Source organism: Triplophysa dalaica, chromosome 14 (genome assembly GCF_015846415.1).
Source record: "Triplophysa dalaica isolate WHDGS20190420 chromosome 14, ASM1584641v1, whole genome shotgun sequence".
NCBI lineage: Eukaryota > Metazoa > Chordata > Actinopteri > Cypriniformes > Nemacheilidae > Triplophysa > Triplophysa dalaica.
In genome coordinates this window covers 5,267,114-5,292,813 of record NC_079555.1, presented here as the reverse complement: position 1 = coordinate 5,292,813, position 25,700 = coordinate 5,267,114, and the positions used below count along the sequence as shown (strand labels likewise).

Here is a 25,700-nt window from a genome sequence, read left to right as displayed (position 1 = left end):
AAATTTAAGCACAACATGCGCATTTTGGGCGTGTGGTTATGTATTCATTGATATATTATGGATTGCAAAGTATATGCGATTGTCTTTAGCAGAAGTTATTTTTTAAATTAGAGTAAAATTATTGGGAATGTGAAAAGCACATAGGGAAAAAGCGATGATTTAAGTAATATCTTGTTATACTTACTGTTGATAATATAATTATTATTATACCGATTCGACGTCGAAATAATTATGAGCACAAGCTGCGACTCTTATTTTGAAATAATGCGCAAATACTGCCCGGATGTGACAACTTTAGCTTCACTCTGACACGATCCAAATAACTTGTTTATGGTGATTAAAAGTAAACACGGGGGAAGAATGAGAAAATGGTAAAAATAATGCATTTTAGAGATCCGTTTATCACAGTTGCATTAATAAAACTGATTCAATTATTTACTTGGGGCAGGTAATGTAGATTCATTTTGTTGAAATGCCCCCTTCCTTTGTAGCGAGCCTTGAAGTGTTCCTATTTTGCACATGACTGTATTTAAAGGCGTTATTTCTGTAGGTTTCCTGTTCTTGTTGACAGTTATGGTCTTGGTGCGACTTTTTCTTTAATTTTGTTTTAATGACACTATCAAATGAACGCGCATGGTGTCGAAACAATATGGGTTTGTCGTATTGTACCTCATCACGATCGCTTTATTACAGATGACATAATGGACAGTGGGAAGCAAAGTCGTCCTTCATGCCAACACAGAATAAGTGAATCATCAAAGGTATGCATGGACCCTGACATGAAATAATAATGTTATAATAATAATTGTAATGTCACATAGCTAAAATGCATTATTATGAATCATTTTGTTTTTTGTTATGCCACACTGACTCTGAATCAATACTGATTAGACTTTTGATAAGGTATGTCTGTTATCAAATTTATTTAATGTAATTTTACATATGAGCCTGATAAAAATATTGTTACATTTGATTTATATTAAGAAATTATTCTGGATTATTACTAAACATTTGATTTATTAAGGAAATTAATTTGGATTCAATCTATTGCACGCATTTATATATTTTTCATAAATATGTAGAGCATAAATTAATCGAGCATTTCTACATTCCTTAAGAATTTTTGGGACACACTCAACATTAATATTGGGACTCTTATTCTTTTTTTAAACATATTAATCTCCATAGCCCATGAGTTGTGACTGCTAAACTCATAGAAGGTGAAATATTGATAGTGAGTTTATAAAACGACTTACTAAGTCTATTTAAGTGTCTTCCAATTGTAAGCGCTAACTAACTTCTGTACTACAGGTGTATCGATGGGCAGACCAGGCTAACTACCTCCTTCAAGGTTTGAATGAGCAAAGGCAGCATGGCCAACTCTGTGACGTTGTTTTGGTGGCCGACAACCAACGGCTTCCTGCACATCGGGCTTTGCTTGCGGTGTCAAGCCCCTACTTCCAGGCTATGTTCACCCTGGGAATGCGAGAGAAACATGAAGCCGAGGTAGAGCTGGTGGGCGTCTCGTACGTTGGCGTGAAAGCAGTAGTAGATTTTCTGTATAGCAGTGAGCTACCTCTTGATGGTGGAAACATTGACTACGTCTTGGAAACTGCCCACATGCTGCAGGTGTGGCAAGCTGTGGACTTCTGTTGCCAGTACATGGAAAAAGAAGTACGCGAAGACAATTACCTGTACCTGCAGGAGCTCGCTGTCCTCTATAGTCTGGATAGACTAGACACTTTCTTAGACTGCTTCATATTAGATAATTTCGCAACGCTCTCCGTCACACCTGACTTCCTGCAGGACGTGCGGTTGCCCAAGCTTTGTGCCTACCTGGCAAATGAGCGGGTGCAGCATGAAAACGAGCAGGCTCTTTTAAGTGTTGCTTTGCAGTGGCTAAGCCAAAGCCCTGAACGTCTGGCGTTCACCGAACAGCTCCTCTCCAACATTCGTTTTTCCCTCATCCCACCCGAAGAACTCATAGGCAGCGTACTGCCAGCCGTAGGATCCCTGCTGCATTCGGACAGATGCTGCGACGCTTTAGTAGAGGAGGCGCTGGGCTACCACGCGCGACTCAGCGCCCAACCTGTGCTGCAGACGGCACGCACGGGCCTCAGAGGAGGAGTGGAGCGTCTTCTGTTAGTGGGCGGGGAGGTGTCTGAACGTGGAGAGGAACTGAGTTCCGAGGTGTGTTGGCTGGATGAAGAAGCAGGAAAGTGGGTTGTTGAGACCGAGCTGCCGGCCCAGCGGAGTCACCACTGCGTTACAGTTCTGGGGGGATTCATCTTCACCGCAGGGGGGAGCTCCTCACGAGACAATGGAGGAGATTCTGCTAGTAACTTGCTTTATCGATATGACCCCCGAAGCAACCTGTGGGTTAAGGTAATTTACTTTAACAGTTGGGTAACAAAACATATTGGAAGAAATCAATACGTACATTTTTGACGCTTTTTATTTCTGTAGGGGGCGCCTATGAACCAGCGACGTGTGGATTTCTTTTTGGGAACCATGGGCGACTGTCTTATAGCTGTTGGAGGACGCAATGAGAATGGTGCAGTGTCTTCTGTAGAGATGTACCATCCGGCGGAGGACTACTGGACCTATGTATCAGGATTGCCCAGGTCATTTGTTTCATCTGCTGTTTTATTGGACTGGACTGTGTTTTGTATTTTTATGATAAATAAACATCATATTTCACTAAATAAACAGATGAGGTCATTTACTCGCATATGTTATTCCAAACCTGTATGATGTCTGACTTTAGAAGACTTAATGTTATAGACATCGTTTAGAAGAGATTTGGGAGAAGATGTATCATTTTCATTATTGGAGATAACAGCTCCAGTCTCCGTTATCCCAAAATGTTCATTAGTAATACAAAGGGTTTGGAACAGTTTAAGGCTGAAGAAATGACTATATTTTTCACTTCTGATTGAAGAAACCTTTTAAATTCACAAAAAAATCACAAGATGCAATATATTAAAATGTTTTTTAATGTTGTGTAGATTCACATATGGCCACGCCGGGACCATTCACAAGGGTGTAGTTTACATCTCAGGCGGCCACGATTACCAGATCGGCCCGTACAGACGTGACATGCTGAGTTACGATCCTAAAATCGGGGACACGTGGACTGAGAGACAGGCGATGGTCTTGGCACGGGGTTGGCACTGCATGGCATCTCTGGAGGACAAGATCTATGTCATCGGGGGCAGTGATGACCACGAGGACAGGATGGAGCGTTTTGACGTTTTGGGGGTGGAAGCTTTCGACCCACAGACTGATCAGTGGACCAAAATCGCCCCTATCCTGTACCCTAACAGTGAGGCAGGCGTAGCGGTCTTAGATGGGAAGATCTATGTACTGGGAGGGTACACCTGGGAGGCCATGGACTTTTCTGAGGGAACTCAAGTTTATGTTCCAGACAAGGGCCAGTGGGTGTTGGGTCCGAACCTGCCGAAACACATTGCTGGAGCTTCGGCGTGCGTGTGCCTTGTGAGATCACAGCAGACCAACAGCATTGAAGAGAAGACATCAGGACACAAAGAAAGAGACAAACAGAATTCCAGCCAAGTTCAAGGAAGGTGATTTGATTTTCGTCTTGTTTTCAACATGATTGAAGGCCCTGAAGATTCAAAACAGTTTATTCAAACTGTTTTGTGCGCCGCATGAATTGTTCTAGACAGGTATTGAATCCGTTGGCATAATCTTGATGCTATTGGCTGCTTCTGTTTCAAAAAGTGGACATCTATTGTTGTGATAGGTCAACTAAATGACAGTACTAACCTTGTATTTTAGTTGCATTTTGTTACCTTTCAGGAGTTCCTCCTTTACTAAAATAAAACATCCGGAGGTGACCGTTTTACTGTACATGACCGTGTCCTGTGTGTTTGCTGACTAATTCAGTCTTAATGTCGAAAAACTGTGTTTGTTCGTTTATAATAAATTTTATTTATTGAAAATTTCAGTGGCAAAAAAAATCACATTTCAGCAATTCACGCAAGAAGAGGTGAACAAGCAGGGTTGTCTCTTGTGTCTTCAGATGTGCTTGATCATTGTTCTGGACGGGATGAGTTATGCCATTAAAGTCCAGCAGCAATTCACTTGAAGGGGTAGAACGGATGTGATTCCAGACTGAGACGAAACAACAACCCAGTTAGCTGATAGCTTTGAGTTTTGTCATGCCTTTTCCTGTGTTTCTATGTGGGAGATATACATGTGTACATTTGACAGACATGTTCTTTTATCCAAAGCAACTTACAGGAAATGTAAGCTATACATCTTTTTTTCGCATGGGTGTTTATGTGTATGCTATAGGAATCAAACCCGTGACCTTAGCATTGCCAGGAACTTATTTTACTAGTTGAGCTTCTGGAAACAGATCTTCCTTAAATTGACATTTCTGATTTATTTCTGTATAGCTCAACTCGTACTATCAACACCAAGGTTGTGGGTTGGACTCCCAGGGAACACTTGTTCAATAAAAGGTATAAGGTCTTGAATGCACTGGAGGTCGCTCTGGATAAGAACATCTACTAAAAATGAAACTGTTAAATGAGAAAATTATAAAGCATTAACAGTCAAAGTCCCTTTCACATGACTTTGATTGAGAGTATGTTAGAGCCTGTCTTCACCCCATCCCTCATTTTTCTCTAAACGTCTTTATATTTTTCAACATCGTGTCGTTGAACTTGCTCTAATTGTGCACCAGTGCCCCATCTTGTTTGGATTTGCGTGCTGATACTAAATACCTAATCATATGCCATGCAAATATGTCTAGAATAGCTAGTATCAAATGAGATGTACATTTAAATAGTTTGTACTGTGTTGTAAAGCTTTGCCTGTGTGCAAATTATTGCTGTAGCTTAGAGTTGGAAAACATGGACAAGAATCACTTGAAAGGGACTTAAGAGTGTTTTATCAGCAAATGTAACACATAAGGTCTTTGGTTTAACTGGATCTAAACTCAGGATTGGATCTCTATAGCATCAGTATTGAGCTCTAGATGACAACGTGTACGGTTCTCTTACTTTGGTATGACACAAGCCTTCCAGCCACGATTTAGAGACCTGAGAGTCTTCATGTCCTCTTCATCCAGAGTAAAATCAAAGATCTGCACCCAGGCACACAACAGTGATGTACTGTGTTAATCCTGTATGATTATTCTTTTTATATTGTTTGAGGTGAAACCAAAAGGTAGCAATTGACATCATGCAGAATAATCTTAATAACTATATTGTGTGTAGAAATGAAGATGAAAACAGGAAATTACTTTAGTGTTCTCCAAAATGTGGTGAGGTTTTGTGCTCTTTGGGATGACTGCTATGCCCTGCTCGATGTGATATCTCAACAAAACCTGCAGTACAAACAAATCTCAGATAACAGAATAGTGATGAACAACATGTACTGGTCTCCACATTGACCTGTGCGGGAGTTCGTCCGTGTTTCTTCGCCACATCCCCGACAACCGGATCCTCCAGTAACTTTTGGGGGTCTACGTCTCCTCTTTGGCTGCAGGGGTAATGAAATATAAGTAAAGTATTTTTTTATATAATAGAAGAACAGCATTTTAATAAGAAGAAACTTGATCTTACTATTCTGGAGGCCTCCCAGGTGAACCGAATGGACTGTATGCGGTGAGAGCAATGTTCTTGGATTTGCAGAAGTCGATCAGATCAGATTGAAGCAGGTAAGGATGAAGCTCCACCTGTAGAGAATTGTCTCTTTATGTAACTTCAAGCATATGTTTCCCATGTTGAATATGCACTACTTTTTCTGTGTCTAGCGGGTTCAACAGGATTAACTCATTTTTCTGGACGTGAGTCACATTATACCTGATTGACAGCAGGTGGGATTTTGGCCACGGACAGCAATCTCTCAAGCTGCTCGATTGTGAAGTTAGACACACCGATACTTTTCACCTTTGCTGTGGCTTTTAAAGCCTCCATTCCCTACAGAAGAAAAATCCTCAAGAAGCACTAAACTTACATACATATTTTAAGGCCCGGTTTCACAGACAAGGTCTATCCAGGACTAGACCTTTGTTAAAATAGGATATTTAAGGAACTTTTATAAGAAAGGTGCATCTTAGCAATCGCACTGACTCATTTTAAGATATTTCAGGGCAAGTTATTTCCAGTTAAGACTGGTCAAACATTCATTTTAGTCTGGGACTTGTCTCAAGCCTTGTCTGTAAAATCAGGCGTAAGTGTTTTTGCTTTGCATTACCTTCCACACATCTACATAGTCAATGTCAGTTGTGAGTATCTCTCCATTCTTTTCTGGAAAAAGCTCATCGCCCATTTTCTGTAGGTTATTGTAAAAACAGTCTTTATTTGGATTGCGTTTATGCAATAAAGATAATAGGCTCTTGTAAAATTTACGCCTGGACTAAAGAATCTTATTTTAAATACCTGAGATACACTTTAGAAACAAAACTATTTTGAAGCCACTGCTATTCAAAATATTAGATTTCTAAAGCTGCAATCTGTAACTTTTTTTGATTAAAAACATTTTAGTTTTGTCCATATTCTTGTTCTACCTTAAGTCCTACAGGAAAGTGCATTAGATACAAGTCCAAATACTCCAGCTGAAGGTCCTGTAGTGATCTGCTTAGGCACAGAGGAATGTCCTCAGGTGCATGATGGGTACACCACAGCTGCAAAAGACATTCAGCGTTTTTGTGCTTATGATGTTGAGTTTTTGCTGTCTTTAATGTTGAACCAATGAACTTCTTGACAAGCATTCATAGACTCACTCACTTTACTGACTATGAACATGTCCTGGCGTCTGATGATGCCCTGCTGTATCATGGAGCGGATGGCTTTGCCCAGTTCTGCTTCATTCCCATAGCTGTATGCTGTATCGATGTGCCGAAATCCAGCAGCGATCGCTGCCTCGGCTGCCCGCTGACACATGTCTGTACCAGAGCTCTGTTAATCAGTGCTAAATTAGTTCTTATTTATGTTACATGACGTAACACAGATATTCAAACTAGATCAATTAATAGAAAATGATCTATCTAAGGGAGATTTATATTAATAAATAAGCAACATAAAATTCATGGATTTGTTGAGCGATTATTTTCAAAAACAATGTATGTAGTCATTTAATAACCACTATTGTTGTATTCACTTTACTTGCTATCTGACTGCAGAAATATAGGGTGTTTATAGGGTAAATTCAGGGTAATTGAACTCGAATATCAATGTCAAAATGAGGCCCATGTTTTTCTGAATATCTCTATATTCTGAATATATGTGTGAGTGTGTGTGTGTGTGTGTGTGTGTTTGCGTGCGTGCGTGCGTATGTCTGACGTTAGTAATGCCATTGTGTAATGCTATACCTCTGACTTCCATGTTCCAAGTCCAAGCAGTGGCATGTGTTTGCCATCATTCAGTTCGATCTTCTTAGGTTGTGTAGAAGTGTCCTCCATGTGAGTTGTGTGTCGTTTAATATGAGCTAACAGACTGTCCTTCTTGTCTTATTCTTAAGCCTCTATACATGTCTTGCTTGTCTTGCAATATAAAGCAAGATTTTAGTCTTGTTTGCAGTTAATCATTGAACTTGACAAGCAGTTTCTCTCTCTCTCGCTCTGTGAGAGTGTGAAGATAACCTTTAGAACTGAGCTCATGTGACTCAGTGCAACTTCCTATAGATCTGTGTGAAGATCAGGAAGTTCATAGAGCCAATACTCACAAACCCACATTAAACTCCTGCAATTCAATTATCCATGGTTATATCCTTTATGGTTATATCCATTTCATTTGAGCTGTTAAGATGTTCGGTTCTTTTCTTTTCTTTGGTTCATTGTAGGTCGGACAGAAGGTGAAAATAACATAAACACAGAAAGATAGTATAAATGATCTTAGATGTTTTTTTTTGGTATAGCAACTCTGTTGTTGCAATTGTGATGTAACCACTACATTTGTAGGCACAGACATGAATACTTTACAAATAATTACCTAACGTTTAAAGTATTCGTAGAGTGTACACAATAACATATTTAAGTTTTGCCCCATAGGAAACATGGAAACATCTTCTGAGATACAATTTTATTTAAATAGCTTAAATTCAATCATTGAAAACGAAAATGAATAAAACCTTAAAAGGCATATATGTTGCATTCATGTGACCCCCTGGCTGTTAAAATCCATTTAAAGTCATATTTTGCGATTTACTGTTTTCTACATAAATTCGTAAAGAACATTCTGTGAGTATATAACCTTGATATCTTTGTCATTCACTGAGTTAAGCCATGTCAAACATTAAAATCATAGTAAAATGAATGCATGAAATCAATCTTTCATGCCTATCCCAAAATTTGATTTAGGTTTTCACAGGCAGGGTCACATGTCAGTTAGGGTTGAGCATGCAAACTTAACAGATTCATTACAAAATGTTCTTTACGTATAAGATAAGTATATAACATAACGGAGGTTAGAGATTAAATGCCTTTGTGCTCCAGACATGCCACATTGTCTTTTATAGTGTAAGAATACAAACAATATACTATACAATACACTAAAACATTCACATTCATGCAATCCCCCCTTTCCCCATATAATACTGACTCATACAAAAACATAAATATAAAGTCAGAACTGTTAGTTTCCTGAAAGAAAAAACATTTGATCTGCATTTTGACCTTTGTCACATGTGATGCACATAAGTGGACTTTTACTTTACAGCCATGTGCACTACATTACGCCTGACCTTTGACCTCCCCTCCACATGTCTGTCTTTATTTTTATTGGTCCAGATCATTGCTGTCTTGACTGCGAGGTCGGTAATGACGTGTGCAGAATTCTCTAATTCGAACGCACGCCTCCGCCATCATCTCCTCGGGAACTGTTACCACGATTCGGAAGAAGTTGGGATACTCAAATGCCTTCAGAAATGACAGAAACACGGACGTCAGACTGGAAGCAACAAATAATATATTAACCAATAAAGCGAAATCAAGTAAAGGTAGAGAGAGAGAAATAATTCACCGTAGCGGGTAAACAGAACACAGATTGTTCTGTGACCAGACGTTCAGTGAACTCCACGTCATTCTGGAATTCTGGGAAATGTTCCATCTCGATTCCCACCTGAGGATCAACCCATAAAAAATACATTTACTACTTTTATCTTGCAACTTCGCTCTTTTGGAAAACACACAGCACGAATTCCTCATTATGTGACAAAGCTTTACACAAGTTTGTCATTGGAAATCACTGTTTGAATAAAAACCTCACAAAAAAAACAAGAAATACGCTTACCATTATGTACATGGCTCCAGCTGGCATCACTGGGTTCAGGCCGGGAACAGTTGACAACTCTGAGAAACATATCTCTGAGTTTGACTTTGGAGCAACATAAAAGAATGTGTTATTTTCAAAGTATATGTCAATGAAAAATGTTCAATAATCCATGTGTAATCCTGTAAAATTTTTCATATATTTCAGCAGCAGTCTGTACTTATTATACAGTATTTACTATAAAGCTGCTTTGCAACAATTCTGAAAAGCACTATAGAATAAAAATGAACGTAAAGTTCGGCCGTCAATGCTCCATCTATTGTGAAACTCTTCTTACCTTGAGGAAACCGACAGTTCTTTGGTAGAATTCCACGGGTGTGTTGTTTAAAATGCTCTCTAATGCTCCCTGGACAATAGTGCAAGGTCCCAAAATGCGCTGACTCAGTTTTACAAGACCCTCTCGTATCTGAAACAAATATTACATTTTGGATAAAAACACAGTCAAGTCAGTTGCATTTTTAAACCCTTACAAAGAAATACGTTGGTGGTACCAAATGTTGATACCATAGATACCTAGATATACCTAGATACTTGGATTTGAATCAGTCATGATTTATGACACCGTACACTGTAAAGAAGATTGTAATACTTACTTCATTTCCAAAGATGTTGTTACGATCATAGATTAGGATCCAGCCCATCCTCCAGCCTGGAACCAACCAGCGCTTGGCCAGACCACCACAGGACAGGATGGGCACGTCACTACTGAGACATGCCATAGGATAAAAGTCACGTCCAGGGAATACCTGCAGAATGCAAACGTAAAACAATACAGAACACAACAATGTAGTTTAAAATATAAATTATGGATATTATAAACTCACCTAAAGGATTATTAGGAACACCTGTTCAATTTCTCATTAATGCAATTATGGTGGTTGTGTAATGGTAATGGATGTTTTCTTGGCACACTTTAGGCCACTTAGTGCCAATTGGGCATCGTTTAAATGCCACGGCCTACCTGAGCATTGTTTCTGATCATGTCCATCCCTTTATGACCACCATGTACCCATCCTCTGATGGCTACTTCCAGCAGGATAATGCACCATGTCACAAAGCTCGAATCATTTCAAATTGGTTTCTTGAACATGAGAATGAGTTCACTGTACTAAAATGGCCCCCACAGTCACCAGATCTCAACCCAATAGAGCATCTTTGGGATGTGGTGGAACGGGAGCTTTCTTGCATCCCACAAATCTCCATCAACTGCAAGATGCTATCCTATCAATATGGGCCAACGTTTCTAAAGAATGCTTTCACCACCTTGTTGAATCAATGCCAAGTAGAATTAAGGCAGTTCTGAAGGCGAAAGGGGGTCAAACACAGTATTAGTATGGTGTTCCTAATAATCCTTTGGGTGAGTGTAAATGTGATGTGATGTTATGTAGAATCTTCTAGAAGCTGTAAACAATTTTGAAGGGAGACGTCAGTCATTATGGAAGTTTAGGGGGAATTGAGAAAGTAACAGGGGTAATAAGAGAATGTGAGTGAGAGAGTCAGTTTCCATCGTAGAGTTTTTTGCGGGGAACCCTCTGGGTCTAATTATTCTTATGGCTTGATGTTTGGTATGGATCCGCCCCACCTCCTATTGGCTAAAATACTAGTTTGCGATGCTCGCCTGTTTCTTTTCCCCAGTATTTAGAGTTTTTGTTGTTGTTTTTAACAGGGTCCAGACAGCAGGGTAACAGGAGGAGCCAGATACTGTACCAGATGGAGCACAAAGGCATATCCTGTCTGGCCTCTGAACACATCACCTGCACATAAGTAGTCGATCGCCTTACCCCTCTTTCATGCTTCTAATACCTCAGCCTCACGCACATGATAATCACAAACACATGCGATGAAAAGTGCATAGTCACTGCTGCGCATGGATAAACATCAGGCGTAAGACTCCAACTGATTTATTGGTCTACAAACACCTCAAATTGCCACACACAATCTGAGCAGACACCAGCTTCACATAGAAACAGTTCTTGCTGATATCTCAGCTCTACCTACGCTCCAGAATTATTTTGGGCTTAAATTCAGTCTACAAGGCTCTTATCCATCCATTGCTAATGTGGTCTCCATGCTCTGACCGTCGTAATCGGTCGAAAACGGATAGTTCTTTCAATTTTTTTTATAAATTAAATATTGTCAATCCAAACGTGTATGACTTTCTTTCTTCTGCAGAACACACAAATAAAATATTTAGAACAATGTTGGTGACCAACGAAACTGGGACATTTCTCAAAATATCCTCTTTTGTATTCTCCAGAAGAAAGAGTCCTAAACAGGTTTTGAACAACATGTAAATCATTTATTTTTATTTTGGGGTGAATTATGCATTTAAAGTCAAGCCGAAATGGTTAAGCATTGTTAGCACAAAGCATTTCAAGAGGGGCCCCTACTGTAACCGCATGGTTGCTCCAGGCCAGGGGATCTGTCCCTACAATTATTGTACTGTAATGCTGTTTTTACTCCGAGCTGACTATGTACTTGGAAATTATCGATTTCTGTTGCAATGCCAAAATCTTAATAGTTATGTTATTTTCAAGTGTAATGACATCGAACTATTTAATCGCAAAAACCATTTACATTCTGACATGGAGCAAACACAGTAGTTGTTACGGTCACTCTCGGCATCAAGTTTGAAGCTATCAAAGACGTTTGAATGTGAAAAAAGATTAAGAAAATAAAGAGTAGCAAGAGAGAGTATTTCCAATGTATTTGCATTCATATGTGTAGTTCTTTTCTGAATGTGTGCTTACCATGTCTCCATAGATCTCATCAGCAAGGATAGGGACACAGTTTCTTGAAGCAACTACAGCAAACAGAACATTAGTGAATTAAAATTCTTTTAGAGGATGTGCAGAAAGCATATTATTTTCTTGAATTTCACGAAGAGAGTAGATCGATCAGCAGATTCACCGGAAATTATCTTTTGAAGGTGTTCCTTGCTGAACACAGAACCGCACGGATTGGATGGGTTGTTGACGATCACGCAGGCGGTTTTCTCATCTACAAGACTCTCCAGATGCTGAAGATCAATCTCCCAGGATTTCTCTGGCTAAAAGATAAAAAGTAGAAAAAACATTTTAGGATGTCCTCACTTGACAAGCTTGTATCCAGAATACTTATATTCTTTACATTCACTTAACCACTTCCCCAAAATTAAAAATAGCGTCAACTGATCAAATCACAAGATATGTTCTTCATGTCTTCAGAATTATAAATGAAAGACAACTGTGTGTTTTTGTGCCATGTCATTCTGTTTTATTTACATGTGTGTTGGCGTGTATAATGCACATGTGGTGGGTGGAGGGAGACATTAAATATGATTTATCGGTCCCGCATGTGCGCCATTGTACAAAGAGTCGCCCCCAAAAAACAGTTCCATCCCACAAATATGTTAAATGTCTGATTTACAGATGTATTCATTTCAGTAATATGTGATTTACTCACTAGCAGATTGTAGAGCTTGACCTGGATGCCCATAGACACTGCTAGAGTCTTGTAAAGGGAGAATCCAGGACACGGGACTAAGATATTGTCCCCTGGGTTACACAACACACTCAAAGCCAATTCAATAGCCTGACTGCAACCACTGGCCAAGATCACATCCTAGATGGACACAATGATGTAAAGTTAAATTTTTGTTTTGTTTTTCACGTTTTGCCTTTGTAAATCATATAAAATATAACCACGAAATTTGTACAGTTGAGAAAACTATAAATGACAGAAATGATGCACCTTGGATTCCAGTGGAGCTTCTGGTCGATTGTAGAAATTTGCAACAGCTTCTCTACTTTTCTGGTAACCTGTTTGTGTCATGAAACACGAAGAAAGAAACATTTGGTATTTTTTTTTCATTTTATCTAAAAAATCTAAATGAAAACTTGCACAAAACAATGCAAAGAAATCTTACCTACTGAGGGAGCGTAGCCATTGTATTTGTTTGAGTCAATGGCCTTCTTCATTGCTTGCAGAACGGTGTCATCTGTTGGTAAGTTCCCAAACACAGTAGGGTCACCTGGTGACAGATCATGTGTAAAACACTTACATTTAATAATATAGGAGACACATTTATTGAAAGTGACCTGAAAAATAGTTCAAATATAAAAAGAGTACAAGAAAAACATGTTAAACATAATGTATCACAACATTATGCAAACCAGAACACTGCAAAACAATTGACACTTGTACTTAATATAAAAGTATATACTGTAAATATGCACATAAAACACATATATATTTACACAAAATAAATCTACACATTTCATCCTAATACGTTTATAATAAAAATAACAACATTGAAACATAATAGTATTATTACTATAGATTGGTATTTCTGTCTAATATAATTATTGCTCAATGAATGCATAATGTGGACAAATATTATTACACTATTAACTCACCAATAGACAGGGCGATCATAGGTTTCTCAGGGTTGGGAGTCAGTTTCATCCCATCCACTATAGCTCGGATGGGATTGAGCGTGTTTTTGGACATTTCTGAGGCTCTGACGGTCCACCTGAGCTTGTCGCTCTTCGTTTTGTCTGGGTTGACATGAGTCTTCACACGGACGTGATGCACAGCGTTTCCGTTCATCAACTTTTCATTCTTCCCATTGTTTTGGTTGCTGCTGCTTTTTGATTTATTCATTTTCACAACAAAAGACATCTCCTGATTTTTGAGTCTTAACCATGCATGGGGAAGAGAAAGCATTCAATTAGAGGAAATACCTGCAAATCCTTTATTGTATTCATGCGCTATATTTTCTGTCATCGTGATATACTAATAATTTAATAAAGTTGGAATCTTAAATATTTTAGAACATATCCAAAATAACCAGCATTGTGAATGAAAAAGGAGGAAAACGGTTCTAAATAATGTTTTGCAATGTTAAAAATGCAGTCAAAATAATTATTGTCCAATATGTGGAATCATTTTAAAACCAAATTATGATGTGCCTTACCTTTAGTTGTTTTTTTATATAAAAATCACGCTCCAGTGGTTGAAAGAATGAATTTACATGCATTGAATCTTTAAGTCAGATCACATCGGCTTTATAAAGAATAGCCCAAAATGGGTGTTGAACCCTGCCCAAATTTTCATTGGTGCAAGCTGAGGGCAGTCCAAAACTCCCCTGTTACATTACATCACACGCGTAAAATTCTATAGTTTGGGGGTTGAACCTCATAAAACTCTTTCTAGAAACTCCTGTGATGCATAGCGCTGCTACGAAGAAAAGCTGTTAATTCTAATGGTTTCCATTACAAATGGACCATCAGCTGTTCACCATTAAAACCACGTCAAATTTCTTTATTTAGTTTTATTTATAATTTATAATTTATGTTTTATTCAGTTGGATTTACCTGTTGACATCCCACCGATAAAACTTAACATATTCCCAGTAGACCCACAGAGACCAGATCTCTAGGTCTCTGCTTTTATACTGTTTTCACCGGTTATCATCAAACATCCTGAGAACTCCTCGATCTTGTAGTTGTGTCCTCTAGTAAAATTAAGGTGGCTGGTTGCCACCACATCTGTCTTACATAAGTTACACTCATGTTTTTGGGAGGCTAGTCGTTTCTTCATTGCAAGCTTCGACTATTGGTCCATTCCGAAATGTTATGTAATGGAGTAATTTAGTCTGGGCAAAGCCATTGCCAACTATTCCAAACAGAGAGTCAAGGGTCTCGAATTGGTGGGTTTAAGGTTTTAAAATGCATCATAATGCAAATTCTAGCTACAGTATTTTCCCCAACACTATTGTTCAAGCGTTGATCTCTATAAAGGTGGCCTGTGTAACAGCGTAATTGCATATCAGTGTGATAAACCCATACATTTAGCAGGAAAATGTACGACAGATGCTTAAAAGTAGAATCAAGATTACTGCAAAAAATCTGTGTACAAGGCTCAGATACCAGGTTTGTTGACTTGCTACAAACCTAATATTTCTGGCATTTTCCATTACCTTGAATGCCCATTGCCAAAAATATTATCATATCTGATGCAATAATGACAAAGTAGTTTGCAATAACACCAGATAGACGTTTACAAACAAGTCAGGTAAACACACGTCAGACAGTACAGTTTTGGATGCCATTACCCTTGAACTTTATACTCTCTCTCATCGCCTTTTTAAACCTGCCATAACACGCTATTTCAACACAAGACACAGAATAAGTGAATCCCTGACTTACTTTAAAACACCCAGCGCTCCCGATTTGATGTTTGAACTGAAGCTAGGGTCAATGCAACTTGAACAAGGAATACAAATATAGGGTGTGCTTGACTTTGTTATAAATAAAATAAAATAAAACAATCATGCGTGTCCTCACATAACTCTGCAGGTCAAGCGAATGAAGAATGTCAACAACGATTTAGAAACTTCCCAGGTCATACAAACAGCACACAGTGCCTCCATAATCATTCATTTGTATTCATTCATCAGATAAACTCTTCATACCGTCTAAAGCTTCAGGACCTTAAACGCAAGTAATAAAAGACTCCAATATTTTATTCTTCATGATACCACCAAGACATTTATTTAAGATAAAAATTCAGTAAAATCTCCATTTAAGATGAGGTAAAAACACAATATGGTATGTTTATTCAAACATAATGTTACTGCCAATATAAATAACAGGACGATTTTAAGTACAGATGCACATGCGAACGTGCTACGCAACACGTTCCCGAATGCCGAGTGGCCCACATTAATATCTGTCTGAATCCATATCAAACAAATTATACAAATACATCTTTCCGGTGTAGTCTGCATTCACCTTCCATTAGGGTTATAATCAGGGTCATCTGAGTCTGCCGAATCTGATTCAGAGTATGTATCAGAGTACAACGTATTTGCATCGAAAAAAGCGTACTTTATTCCCTCAGACTCATGTTCTTCGTCTAAAACGTCGCCAGATGAATCCCTGCCTTCTTCCATGTTCAGTCTATGAAGACACACCTGAGGCTGAAGCAACCTAGACTGCATGAGGAAGCTCTGACTCTCTAAAGAAAGTTTCACATTGTGTCCACCGAGATCAACGGTCGCCAAAACCTGCTCTGTTGCGCCTCTAGTCTCTCTCAGTGTGTTACGTTGCTTTGATAAAGATTGTAGGGATGAGGAGGATTGAAGAAGGGAGGAAGGCCGTGAAGTGAGAACCGAAGGAGTTGGTGAAGGTGTAACGTGGTTCTCTGAAGACTTTGATGCTGATGCAGAATGATGATTTGTCGACACTTCTTGAATGTAGGACAATGAAATGTTGGTAGAGGAGGAATCCTGGTGCGATGACGAAGATGTGTCAGTGGCCAAGGAGTTCTGGTGTGGAGACGCTGACGTTTGAGAGTGTGTGAGCAGAGGTGGAGTGCTTTTGGGTGATGTAGGAGTGCATTCTGCCTGGACGGTCTCTCCGTCAAGCTCTTCGGAACATTCCTGAAGGATGCTCCTCATTTTTTTGCCATGTCTGGAGCACATCTGCTCTGTACGTTCTCGGTTTCTTTCTGCTTCTGATTCACTCTCTGTCTGTTTTCCCCTCCGTACAGTCTCCTGCTCCAGCAGAGATGGACTACAGCCAGCGTGATCACCCGACATCTGCGTGCATGTGATGACCCGACCATCTCCACACACCTCTGCTGAACTTTCCTGAGGAACAGTTTGACTTCTCTGCCACAAGCCCTGGGAAACAAATAACTCCTTTGAGCTGGTTTGTGAGAGTTGGTCTTCCTTCGTGCTGTCTTGAGATGGTCTGGAAACAACATGCAGGGTTCCATGATGCTGTTTACAAACACCAGCTTCTCTCGGTTCCTCACACGCGTTTGAAGTCAGTGATGGTGAGATGCTGTCATCCAAGCTCAGATGTGTCGTTAAAGCTGAAAGACAGAAAAAATGCAGATCAAAATACCATATTTGCAAAGCTAATGTGATGCGTTCTGAGCTCAAATCGTATTTCTTACCGCAGTTTAGAAGTCTTTTCAGAATGTTGGACAGAGAAGCATTATTCTGTGCAAGTAATTCCTTCAGAATCTTCTCTCCTGCCCCCTGCGGTGGTGAGTGTGTCAGTACCTGGACATGTTCACATAAATTTGATTAAAAACACAAATCACGTAGACTACACATGAAGTGTCAACACGCACACACCTGTTCAATATGTGTCGGATGTGGCAAAGCTTTTTTCAGCTCTTCCAGATAGTGTGATAGTCTCTCTTCCAGTTTCTGTGCATAGCGTTCACCATACTGCTCCTCTATCAAATCCTGTAAAAGTAAATCAATTGCTGATATCAAGATGTTTGATTGACTATTTATAAAAAATTATTTTAAACAAACACTATACATATATAAAAATAAGGAGTGTTAACAACACAAACTTTAATTTACCCGAATGTAAGCCTCGCGCATGCTCCTGTCTCCTGCGAGGCCACGAGCAAAGGACTTGAACTCATCTACGTTCTTCTGCATCAGCTCCAGGTACCTGCGGCACTGTGAAGGAGCACCATTTAATAAAAAAATGAAGACATTACTTGTGTAAAGTGCTTTGTGTAATAACGACTCGTGATTTCACCAAGGACCCACGTATAGAATCACACACAGCAAATCTGTTCTTCATCTTCACTGCATCGTGGTGCTCCCTAGTGGGATGAGCTTGTACTTACACATTTGTAATACTGGGGCAGGCTGTTAGGGAACAAACTCTCAATCTTGTCATTGATCTTAGCGGTGTTCTCGTCGTTCCACAGCATCCACATTATAACCTTAACATGCACACATAGAAAAATGATCAGAAACCATTACAGTCTTGAAAAATATATTATGGTGAATTAGTCTCTCATCGAACTGCCACCAGTCAAAAAACAATGTCTCACAAGCGTCTGCAGGCCAAACACGATCTTCATGTGTCTGATGGAGGTCACAAGTCGTGGCACAAGCATGTAAGTAACATCCAAAAACTTGGTGACTCTCTCAAAGTGCTTGAAGTCTCTGGCTTGCACGATCCTCCAGACTTCTGCGGACACCACACGGATTCTGCAAGGCTCTTCAGGAGTCAGAAGACACATATCACCTTCCAGCCATAACGGAGGACCTAGAACTGGAAAATAAATGGTATATTCCATTCATTCAAATGTGGTAGCTTGAATTTGAATAGAGTTCAGTTGAAATCCACATCTTGATCACCAACTCAGGGTACAGATACAATAACCACACTTATAACTGTATAATTACGAGCAAATGCATGAATTCGAGTACGTTTTTGTTATTACAAAAAAAAGATAACCCACCTATTAGGACCTCCATCATCCGTTTACTCCATGCATATTCAATAATCCATAAAGGTAATTCGGGAATCAGGTTAGAGCATGCTTTCTCCAACCACAATTTTTCATTCATCACGGACAAAGCGGGAGATTCGGTCTTCAGCACTGTCATGTTATCCAAGCATCGGCTCTTGTCAGTGTAAATAAAGCCTGCTGTGCGCTTGGTGGATGCTGGAAACATCCAATGAATGGCAGCGGGGAGATGAACTCTATTTAAAAGTCACATCGTTCAGGCATGTCCGGGCAAGCTTAACTGGTAAGTGACGGAAGTGTAAAAAACCCTCGATTAAGTTTCTATTAAATGTAGTATTAAAGTTCTATAGATATTAAAACGGGTGGAATTTAACTTAAAAACGACAGCCAGCAGATTCGGTCTCGATCAACAAAAGATAGCTGACTTTAAAAAAAACGCTCAGCTGAAAGAACTTTACAAAATAAAAGTACTTTTCGTAAAAACGTTTATATTACCTTTATATTAGTATACATTTAGCATATTATTAAAGTAGATACAATTGTTCATTTATAATTCCCATAGCGAACATGTGAGAAATTTGAGTTTTTCACAGCTTTAAAACTCGAAGAACCTGCTTCAATGCTTATTTCTGACAGCTGGTGGTGCCGTAATAAATTATTAAACAAGTAAAATGTCGTTGTAAATCATCTGAACGACATATGACTAGACGTGGTTTAAAAAGTATTCTAACTTGTTAAAAACATTTATTAGGTTGGGGTCTTTTATTTTGAAAATTATATATCTTGCTTCACACGGGGCAGCGTGACACAGCGCTTGCCTTGTTGGCGTGATGTGTTGACTTTTGGTGGTTTGATTGATTTGATGTGAGCAGCACATTTCCAAATTACATGTCTGATGACACACTTTTGATATTCCTCTATTAATAGGAAATCTCGAATTTAATGTTAAGGTAAGACAACAACTCGTTAATTATTCTGTCCTTGCGTTATAAAAATGTTTCTCTTGTTTCCTTGTACATTCATTTAAATATGTTTTACTTATATTTTTTTATATTTACATTACGCATTTTTATAGAAATGTTTTTGATATCTTGTAAATGAACAAGCCAAGCAATGCACTCATATATGTTAAAAGTAGTCAAGCGATAAATATAGATCATATTATGCCATGTGCGCAAATAACTTTTGACATTTTTCAGGGTCCATTGAAAATATTTCAAAGATGCCGCCACGTGTTGATGACGTAATGAAGCTTTGTTGCGAACTGTCTACAAATCAGCAAGTGAAGGCAACAGTGAAGCAGTCTGGGAAGGGAGCAGTGGCAGCCGGTGGTCTAGCTTTTGCTGGAGGTTTAATAGGTGGTCCTCTAGGAATTGCAGTAGGTAAGTTTTAATTGCGTTAAAATGTTTTTGCAGTACGAAACTGTTGTTCTGATTTTTACTTATGTGCATTACTGTTTTTAAGGTGGTGCTGTTGGTGGACTTCTTGGATGTTGGTTGACAAGCGGACAGTTTAGATCTCTCCCCCAGGTTATCATGGAACTGACACCAAACCAGCAGCAAAGACTTTATGAAGATATTGTAGCCATCTTGGGCTCAATAACGTGGACTGATGTTGCACAACTTACTGCCCTTGTAATGGGAAATGCCTCACTTCAGCAGCAGGTGACAGCTGCCCTTTTGAGTTATGTTCATAGGGAGCTTCAAGCTGAAGTGCATTATATAGATTAACAGGAAAATTTCCTCACTGGCATTTCATACCAGTCAATCATGTGTCATACAGAGTACTGTAGTTAGAAAATGTTTACATGGGACACTTGAATCTAACATAGATTGATTGTTTTATTTCCGGGATGTTATTAGGGCATATGGGGTGTAGCTATTTATCAATTATGCACTGTAATACTTCAGAACATGTGACATTGCTATTGTTGAATGCTGGTTTTAATTTGATCTGATAATTAAATGCATTTTTGTTCTGTGCAAGAACTGTTTTTACCAAGTCAAAGGCCTTAGAACAAAAATTGGTGCTTGTTTTAAAATATGTATTTATTACAGATATTGTAAGACAAATAAAAGCATTTAGATGAAATGTCCATTCATCCAACAATTACAGTATCCTCATCAGGAAATTCATAATAAGGCACCTCCAGGTTGAGGGGTGCAGGTCCTTTTCTGATCCTCCCCGAGGCATCATAATGCGACCCATGGCAGGGGCAGTAGTACCCACCGTAGTCGCCAGCATTTGCGATTGGGACACAACCAAGGTGCGTGCACACACCAATGACGATAACCCATGTGGGGTTGGCGACACGATCTTTGTCATGTTGGGGATCCCGAAGCTCTGAAAGGTCTACGCTCTCCTCAGCTGTGATCTCCTTCTCTGTTCTGTGGCGGACAAAGAGAGGCTTACCTCTCCACTTGAACGTCATGTTTTTCCCTTCTGGAATATCGGACAACTTGATCTCGATTTTTGACAAGGCCAGGACGTCAGCAGATGCACTCATTGAAGAAATGAACTGGGACACCACAGTTTTGGCAGTGTAGACGCCCAGCACAGCGGTGGATCCAGTCACCAGGTAAGAAAAGACCTTCCGAGCCTCACCACTGTCCTGGGAGGACTTCTTTGGATCCATGACCTCACCACGGCGATAATCAGAGAAGTCAGGAATTTTGATGTCAGTATGAGCAAGGCGTGCTTCAAAATGACCTACCAAAAAGATAAACACCACTTTTTTTAGGCCAATAATAGTACGGTGTCAATGTGTTATGGACATTTGCTCTACTTCAGAAAGAATGGCGAACAATAAATGACAAACCATCAAAAAAGCATTCCTAATGAAAGTTACCACGGTTTTATCATTGTGTAGTAAGTAACCATGCTTTTATTGATTGATTATCATCAGAACTGCCATGATTTTAGTACAAATATCATATTACACATATTGAAGAATAAGGGATCCCAGGCTAATGTCTCTCTTTACAAAAAATAAACTAATTTACCACCTTCAATCCTGTCCAAGGTTTGAAGCCTTTCACCAGCATAACAGGCACTAACACTTGAGGGATCAGCGTGAGATGTCAAGAGCCTGACCAGCCTGTCAAGATTCCTGCGGAGGTTATGAGACCACCTTACCGTTCAGAGAAGCCGGACGAGCAGACTTCTTCAGCACGTCTCCAGTGTTTCCTACTGCGGGGAGTAAAGCTTTCATGGGCGCCTGCAGGTAAGGGGACAAAGCCCCCGAACGAGCGGCTATGGACAACATGTTAAAGCGCTTTAAAATCCTTACAGCCCGACCGGTCACACCGACCTCTGAAGAGAGAGCGTGTGCCTTTAAAACTCCTCCCAGTTCGTCTTATAGCTGACCGAGTACTGCCTGAACGGACAGCGCGCAATACAAAAATAAATAGCAACGAAATTTCCTTACGTCGACTATTCTGATGTTAAATAAATGACACTTGTTAATCATAACATCAACTTTATTTTTTAAAAGCGTTATATATGACCGTGTTTTTGTATTTTTGAAGAGGCACTGAAAAGCGCGTTTCTGAGCGTTGTAAACAGTTGTCGGGATCAGTGGTCGGGACGCGCAGGATGGTCACCTGAAAATTAAACATGAGATTTTTCATGCGTAAAATAGTGATCATAGTTGTTCTAGCGTATGCGATATTTTCACTCTATGCAGCATATAACGTGTTCTTTAATAAAAGGGTTGTTTCTCGTGTGCATCGAGTAGTCAAAAAAGGCTCTGCGACTTTAGGTAAGAGAATGAATGAACTAATGAAAAAATCGTTAACGTGTTAATAATATGATGAAATATATCGTGCAATTAAACGTTTGCTTAATTAATACGCCTGACTATATAACTATTACATCATGCGCATTGATACATGTCCATGTTTGTAGATAATGGGAAAGCAGGTGAGGAAGAGTGGAACCCATGGGAGGAAGACGAACGTGAGCAATCCATCGTTGTTCAGAAAAACCGAGATGCTTTCAAATCATACCAAGATCGTATGGCCAAGAACATGCCAAAAAGATATAAAGTTCAGATCTGGGGAAAAGCTGCCATAGGTGAGTTGAAATGTGTTGATTCCAGAAGTAATAGCATTGTCTTTTCTAAATGACACGATTGCCTGATTTTTTTGGGATGTATGATTGATGATTAAATATGAAAAGAACATACAAAAGACCACACATCCTCCATGTTTCCATGTTCCTAGGTCTTTATCTGTGGGAACATATTTTGGAGGGGCCTCTTAACCCACCTGACAGATCTAGTCAATGGAGAGAGGGAGAGATTCAGTCGGGGAAGATCAATTTTAGGTGAGTTTTCACCTGTACAAGAAAAGCTAAAACGGACATTTAGATGACTTGGTTTATGAGAATGCATCCTCAGGCTGTTATATACTAATTGTGGAAACAACAATATTTGTTGAAATATTTATTATAATAATAGTTGCTCATGTGCTCAGTTTCTACACAGGGCCAGCAGTGGTCCAAGGACACATATCTCTTGACACAGACAGTGGGGTGTTGGTGTTAAATGGCCGTGTTCAGCAAAAAATTTCCTACTCCATCCAGTGGCTTCAGTATGTCCAGGGACTGGTTCAGGCTCACTCTCTGTCCCGGGTAGCGGTGGTCCTTTTGGGCAATGAGCAGTGTAATAATGACTGGATCAGTCCTTACCTGAAGAGGAATGGAGGTTTTGTGGACCTGCTGTTTCTTGTGTATGACAGTCCTTGGGTCAACAATAAAGACATCTTTCAGTGGCCTCTCGGTGTTGCCACGTAAGATATTATTTCTTCAAATATATTTAACAAATATAATAGTATCATCATTTTTTTTAAGAAATAGTTTTTACAAAGTATAAATCAGTGTTTTCCTGTATGGATCAGATTCTCTGAATATTTTTTCTGTCTCTGCAGATACAGGAATTTTCCCGTCATCACTCTTAACAGTCAGATGGTGAACTCTGCCAGGCCATACCTCTGCAACTTTCTCGGGACAGTCTATAAAAATTCCTCTAGGGAAACTCTGATGAGCATCTTTAAGCAGAAGGGAATGGAGAAAGAGTGTTTAATGCTTGCTAGAGAGAAGTATGTATTTCTAAAAGTAATGTCTGTTTTCTAATCTGTTTTGAGTTATCTCCAAAAAATGAAGGTTTGTATAAGTATTATTTTGTTTTACAACACTTCTTGCATGCTGTGTCAACAGGTGGTTTCCACAGGAGACGACAGACACTTCCAGAAAGTACCAGATGGCCCTAGCGCAAAGTGACCTCACTCTTTGTCCAGTGGGAATAAACACAGAGTGCTATCGCATCTATGAAGCCTGCGCCTATGGCTCTGTGCCTGTGGTGGAGGACGTCCTGACTCCAGGTGCCTGTTCAGCCGGCACCCGGTCCCCACTCCGACTACTTAAGGATGCAGGAGCACCCTTCATCTTTCTCAAGGACTGGAGGGAGCTGTCTGGTATCCTGGAGAAAGAGAGAGGCATGAGCCAAAAAGAGAAAGCAGAGAGGAGAATGAGACTGTTAGAGTGGTACAACGGCTTCCGTCAGCAGATGAAGGACAAATTCACAGAGGTCCTGGAAGATGCCTTTTTCAAAGTCAGTTAGGATGAACTTGAAAGTCAATCGGAATTAAGAAAGTGAAATGTGATTTATAGAGATGCTATGCATTGATATCACCCTTTTTTAGAGACACGTTTAGTTTACATACAGTGATGTTTTACTTGTAATTGTGTTCATTTGTAATTTAAAATTGTTGATTGGATAGTTCGCTCCAAAATGTATTATTTCATCCTTTACTCACCTTCATATAATTCCAAATCTGGACTTTTTTTTCTCATGAACACAAAACAAGATTTTTTGAAGAATTTTGCACCCAACATTGGCCCCTTTATTGACTGCCATTGTATGTACACAAACCACTTGAGACATTTATCAAAAAAAATGATTCCACCGAACAAAGAGTCAAAAACAGGTTTCGAATAGCATGAGGGTCAATAAATGATGACAAAAAATAGTTTGGGGTGAACTATCCCTTTAAATAGGTGTTAATCAGATGCTGCTGTGCATTAATGCTCTCCATGTTTACTAAGTATTCATTTATTATAAATTATGACATGTAATGAAGAAAATACAAAATACCTTCATGTGGTAAAGTGTATGTTGTTATCTAACTGGGCTTTCTTTAGTTACTTAGACGGTAACCAGATAAAAATTTAATTTCATGAATTTACAACAAGTGAATGAGTGAGTGAGTGTGTGTGCCCTGCGATGGGTTGGCACTCCATCCAGGGTGTATCCTGCCTTGATGCCCGATGACTCCTGAGATAGGCGCAGGCTCCCCGTGACCCGAGGTAGTTCGGATAAGCGGTAGAAAATGGAATGGAATTTACAACACTAAATTTAGTAAATGTAGATTTAAATGCTAAGCAGTTTCAATTTCAAGTTTTCAAGTTAATGATACCCTGTTACATTACAGTTTTTTTCCTGCTTACAACATTCCTTCTGTTGTCAAAAAACTTGACCTAAACAGTTTCAACAACTGAGATTTCCTATATCACAACTAATAAGCTCTCCATATTGTTCATAAGCATTTACTCAGTAACTTTAAGTCAAAGTCACTGAGTGCTGCTGTGACACATCAGAGGGGACCTGGCCCTCCCGAGTCCCAACTGAGAATGGTTTCTCCCGAGGTTTCCTTTTCTCCATTTATTTATTATTGGAGTTTGGGTTCCTCGCCACAGGGAGACTGCTTTTATGAGATATTATTTATTAAAACAATCCATGCGCTGTGCTTATCTGTTTTTCTTCTTTTCTCCTGTACAGCTCCTTTGGAACAATGCAGATTGTGAAAAGCGCAATATAAATAAAATTGAATTGAAATGTTTGGACGTGTCACGCGTGTAAAGTTGTTTCCCGCTTAGTGCTATGTAAATAAAACCACGAGTTTACTTTAAAACTTGTTTATCTTTATTTTTACACTTGTATACCACCATATACAATTATTCTACTTAAATTACAAAAAGTTTTATTTCTAATGCATAATGTTCAAACCTCATAGATAGCAGTGTAATACTAAAACCTACAACTAGAGGGCATAGATGCAC

At 39.3% G+C, this 25,700-nt stretch overlaps 7 protein-coding genes across 8 annotated transcripts; 3 read left to right on the top strand and 4 right to left on the bottom strand.

The window, feature by feature from the left end:
* The first annotated feature begins 269 nt into the window (after positions 1-269).
* On the top strand, positions 270-3,873 carry klhl36 (kelch-like family member 36). The gene is made up of 5 exons (XM_056765706.1): positions 270-371; positions 694-761; positions 1,312-2,385; positions 2,467-2,624; positions 3,009-3,873. Exons 2-5 carry the CDS (start codon positions 702-704, stop codon positions 3,589-3,591), a joined length of 1,875 nt encoding a protein of 624 aa, XP_056621684.1. The 5' UTR covers positions 270-371; positions 694-701; the 3' UTR covers positions 3,592-3,873.
* A 53-nt stretch (positions 3,874-3,926) lies between these two features.
* zgc:56622 (uncharacterized protein LOC326033 homolog) lies at positions 3,927-7,621 on the bottom strand. Of its 2 annotated transcripts, none has more exons than XM_056765708.1 (10): positions 7,349-7,621; positions 6,765-6,935; positions 6,545-6,661; positions 6,232-6,309; positions 5,838-5,954; positions 5,598-5,710; positions 5,427-5,514; positions 5,276-5,359; positions 5,034-5,116; positions 3,927-4,202 (listed from the first exon to the last, which is right to left on the bottom strand). In XM_056765708.1, exons 1-10 carry the CDS (start codon positions 7,436-7,438, stop codon positions 4,160-4,162), a joined length of 984 nt encoding a protein of 327 aa, XP_056621686.1. In that variant the 5' UTR covers positions 7,439-7,621; the 3' UTR covers positions 3,927-4,159. The 2 variants fall into 2 exon arrangements, with proteins under 2 accessions (XP_056621686.1, XP_056621687.1); XM_056765709.1 differs by having other exon boundaries at positions 3,927-4,137.
* Positions 7,622-8,042: 421 nt separating this feature from the next.
* On the bottom strand, positions 8,043-14,397 carry tat (tyrosine aminotransferase). Its single transcript, XM_056765707.1, has 12 exons — positions 14,263-14,397; positions 13,703-13,983; positions 13,213-13,317; positions 13,038-13,105; positions 12,750-12,908; positions 12,216-12,354; positions 12,056-12,108; positions 9,899-10,051; positions 9,583-9,711; positions 9,267-9,350; positions 8,997-9,095; positions 8,043-8,893 (listed from the first exon to the last, which is right to left on the bottom strand). The coding sequence occupies exons 2-12, from the start codon at positions 13,965-13,967 to the stop codon at positions 8,753-8,755; spliced, it is 1,395 nt and encodes a 464-aa protein (XP_056621685.1). The 5' UTR covers positions 13,968-13,983; positions 14,263-14,397; the 3' UTR covers positions 8,043-8,752.
* A 1,436-nt stretch (positions 14,398-15,833) lies between these two features.
* Positions 15,834-19,027, bottom strand: LOC130435607 (uncharacterized). The gene is made up of 7 exons (XM_056766354.1): positions 18,573-19,027; positions 18,159-18,382; positions 17,949-18,047; positions 17,674-17,775; positions 17,437-17,550; positions 17,253-17,361; positions 15,834-17,168 (listed from the first exon to the last, which is right to left on the bottom strand). Exons 1-7 carry the CDS (start codon positions 18,787-18,789, stop codon positions 16,078-16,080), a joined length of 1,956 nt encoding a protein of 651 aa, XP_056622332.1. The 5' UTR covers positions 18,790-19,027; the 3' UTR covers positions 15,834-16,077.
* A 349-nt stretch (positions 19,028-19,376) lies between these two features.
* On the top strand, positions 19,377-20,371 carry zgc:112052 (protein C19orf12 homolog). Its single transcript, XM_056766358.1, has 3 exons — positions 19,377-19,531; positions 19,781-19,963; positions 20,046-20,371. The coding sequence occupies exons 2-3, from the start codon at positions 19,804-19,806 to the stop codon at positions 20,309-20,311; spliced, it is 426 nt and encodes a 141-aa protein (XP_056622336.1). The 5' UTR covers positions 19,377-19,531; positions 19,781-19,803; the 3' UTR covers positions 20,312-20,371.
* A 239-nt stretch (positions 20,372-20,610) lies between these two features.
* On the bottom strand, positions 20,611-21,935 carry LOC130435609 (cytochrome b-c1 complex subunit Rieske, mitochondrial-like). Its single transcript, XM_056766357.1, has 2 exons — positions 21,717-21,935; positions 20,611-21,290 (listed from the first exon to the last, which is right to left on the bottom strand). The coding sequence occupies exons 1-2, from the start codon at positions 21,844-21,846 to the stop codon at positions 20,680-20,682; spliced, it is 741 nt and encodes a 246-aa protein (XP_056622335.1). The 5' UTR covers positions 21,847-21,935; the 3' UTR covers positions 20,611-20,679.
* Positions 21,936-21,991: 56 nt separating this feature from the next.
* rxylt1 (ribitol xylosyltransferase 1) lies at positions 21,992-25,534 on the top strand. The gene is made up of 6 exons (XM_056766355.1): positions 21,992-22,341; positions 22,488-22,655; positions 22,805-22,907; positions 23,057-23,371; positions 23,510-23,680; positions 23,799-25,534. Exons 1-6 carry the CDS (start codon positions 22,197-22,199, stop codon positions 24,199-24,201), a joined length of 1,305 nt encoding a protein of 434 aa, XP_056622333.1. The 5' UTR covers positions 21,992-22,196; the 3' UTR covers positions 24,202-25,534.
* The last annotated feature ends 166 nt before the right edge of the window (positions 25,535-25,700 follow it).

What these genes read in the sequence shown, in the direction of transcription:
- klhl36 (XM_056765706.1), top strand. Translation starts at nt 702, where the DNA reads ATGGACAGTGGGAAGCAAAGTCGTCCTTCATGCCAACACAGAATAAGT. An exon ending in GAATAAGTGAATCATCAAAG is followed by an intron (nt 762 to 1,311) that starts GTATGCATGGAC and finishes TCTGTACTACAG; the next exon opens with GTGTATCGATGGGCAGACCA. An exon ending in TATGTATCAGGATTGCCCAG is followed by an intron (nt 2,625 to 3,008) that starts GTCATTTGTTTC and finishes AATGTTGTGTAG; the next exon opens with ATTCACATATGGCCACGCCG.
- zgc:56622 (XM_056765708.1), bottom strand. Translation starts at nt 7,438, where the DNA reads ATGGAGGACACTTCTACACAACCTAAGAAGATCGAACTGAATGATGGC. An exon ending in TTGGAACATGGAAGTCAGAG is followed by an intron (nt 6,936 to 7,348) that starts GTATAGCATTAC and finishes ACTGATTAACAG; the next exon opens with AGCTCTGGTACAGACATGTG. An exon ending in ACTATGTAGATGTGTGGAAG is followed by an intron (nt 5,955 to 6,231) that starts GTAATGCAAAGC and finishes TTTCTTCTGTAG; the next exon opens with GGAATGGAGGCTTTAAAAGC.
- tat (XM_056765707.1), bottom strand. Translation starts at nt 13,967, where the DNA reads ATGTCTTTTGTTGTGAAAATGAATAAATCAAAAAGCAGCAGCAACCAA. An exon ending in TGGCTACGCTCCCTCAGTAG is followed by an intron (nt 13,106 to 13,212) that starts GTAAGATTTCTT and finishes TGACACAAACAG; the next exon opens with GTTACCAGAAAAGTAGAGAA. An exon ending in TCAAGCTCTACAATCTGCTA is followed by an intron (nt 12,355 to 12,749) that starts GTGAGTAAATCA and finishes TTTATCTTTTAG; the next exon opens with CCAGAGAAATCCTGGGAGAT.
- LOC130435607 (XM_056766354.1), bottom strand. Translation starts at nt 18,789, where the DNA reads ATGTTTCCAGCATCCACCAAGCGCACAGCAGGCTTTATTTACACTGAC. An exon ending in TGTTTGGCCTGCAGACGCTT is followed by an intron (nt 18,048 to 18,158) that starts GTGAGACATTGT and finishes GTGCATGTTAAG; the next exon opens with GTTATAATGTGGATGCTGTG. An exon ending in ATCCGACACATATTGAACAG is followed by an intron (nt 17,362 to 17,436) that starts GTGTGTGCGTGT and finishes GAACATGTCCAG; the next exon opens with GTACTGACACACTCACCACC.
- zgc:112052 (XM_056766358.1), top strand. Translation starts at nt 19,804, where the DNA reads ATGCCGCCACGTGTTGATGACGTAATGAAGCTTTGTTGCGAACTGTCT. An exon ending in TCCTCTAGGAATTGCAGTAG is followed by an intron (nt 19,964 to 20,045) that starts GTAAGTTTTAAT and finishes ACTGTTTTTAAG; the next exon opens with GTGGTGCTGTTGGTGGACTT.
- LOC130435609 (XM_056766357.1), bottom strand. Translation starts at nt 21,846, where the DNA reads ATGTTGTCCATAGCCGCTCGTTCGGGGGCTTTGTCCCCTTACCTGCAG. An exon ending in TCGTCCGGCTTCTCTGAACG is followed by an intron (nt 21,291 to 21,716) that starts GTAAGGTGGTCT and finishes TCTTTTTGGTAG; the next exon opens with GTCATTTTGAAGCACGCCTT.
- rxylt1 (XM_056766355.1), top strand. Translation starts at nt 22,197, where the DNA reads ATGAGATTTTTCATGCGTAAAATAGTGATCATAGTTGTTCTAGCGTAT. An exon ending in CTGGGGAAAAGCTGCCATAG is followed by an intron (nt 22,656 to 22,804) that starts GTGAGTTGAAAT and finishes CCATGTTCCTAG; the next exon opens with GTCTTTATCTGTGGGAACAT. An exon ending in TGGCCTCTCGGTGTTGCCAC is followed by an intron (nt 23,372 to 23,509) that starts GTAAGATATTAT and finishes CTGTCTCTGCAG; the next exon opens with ATACAGGAATTTTCCCGTCA.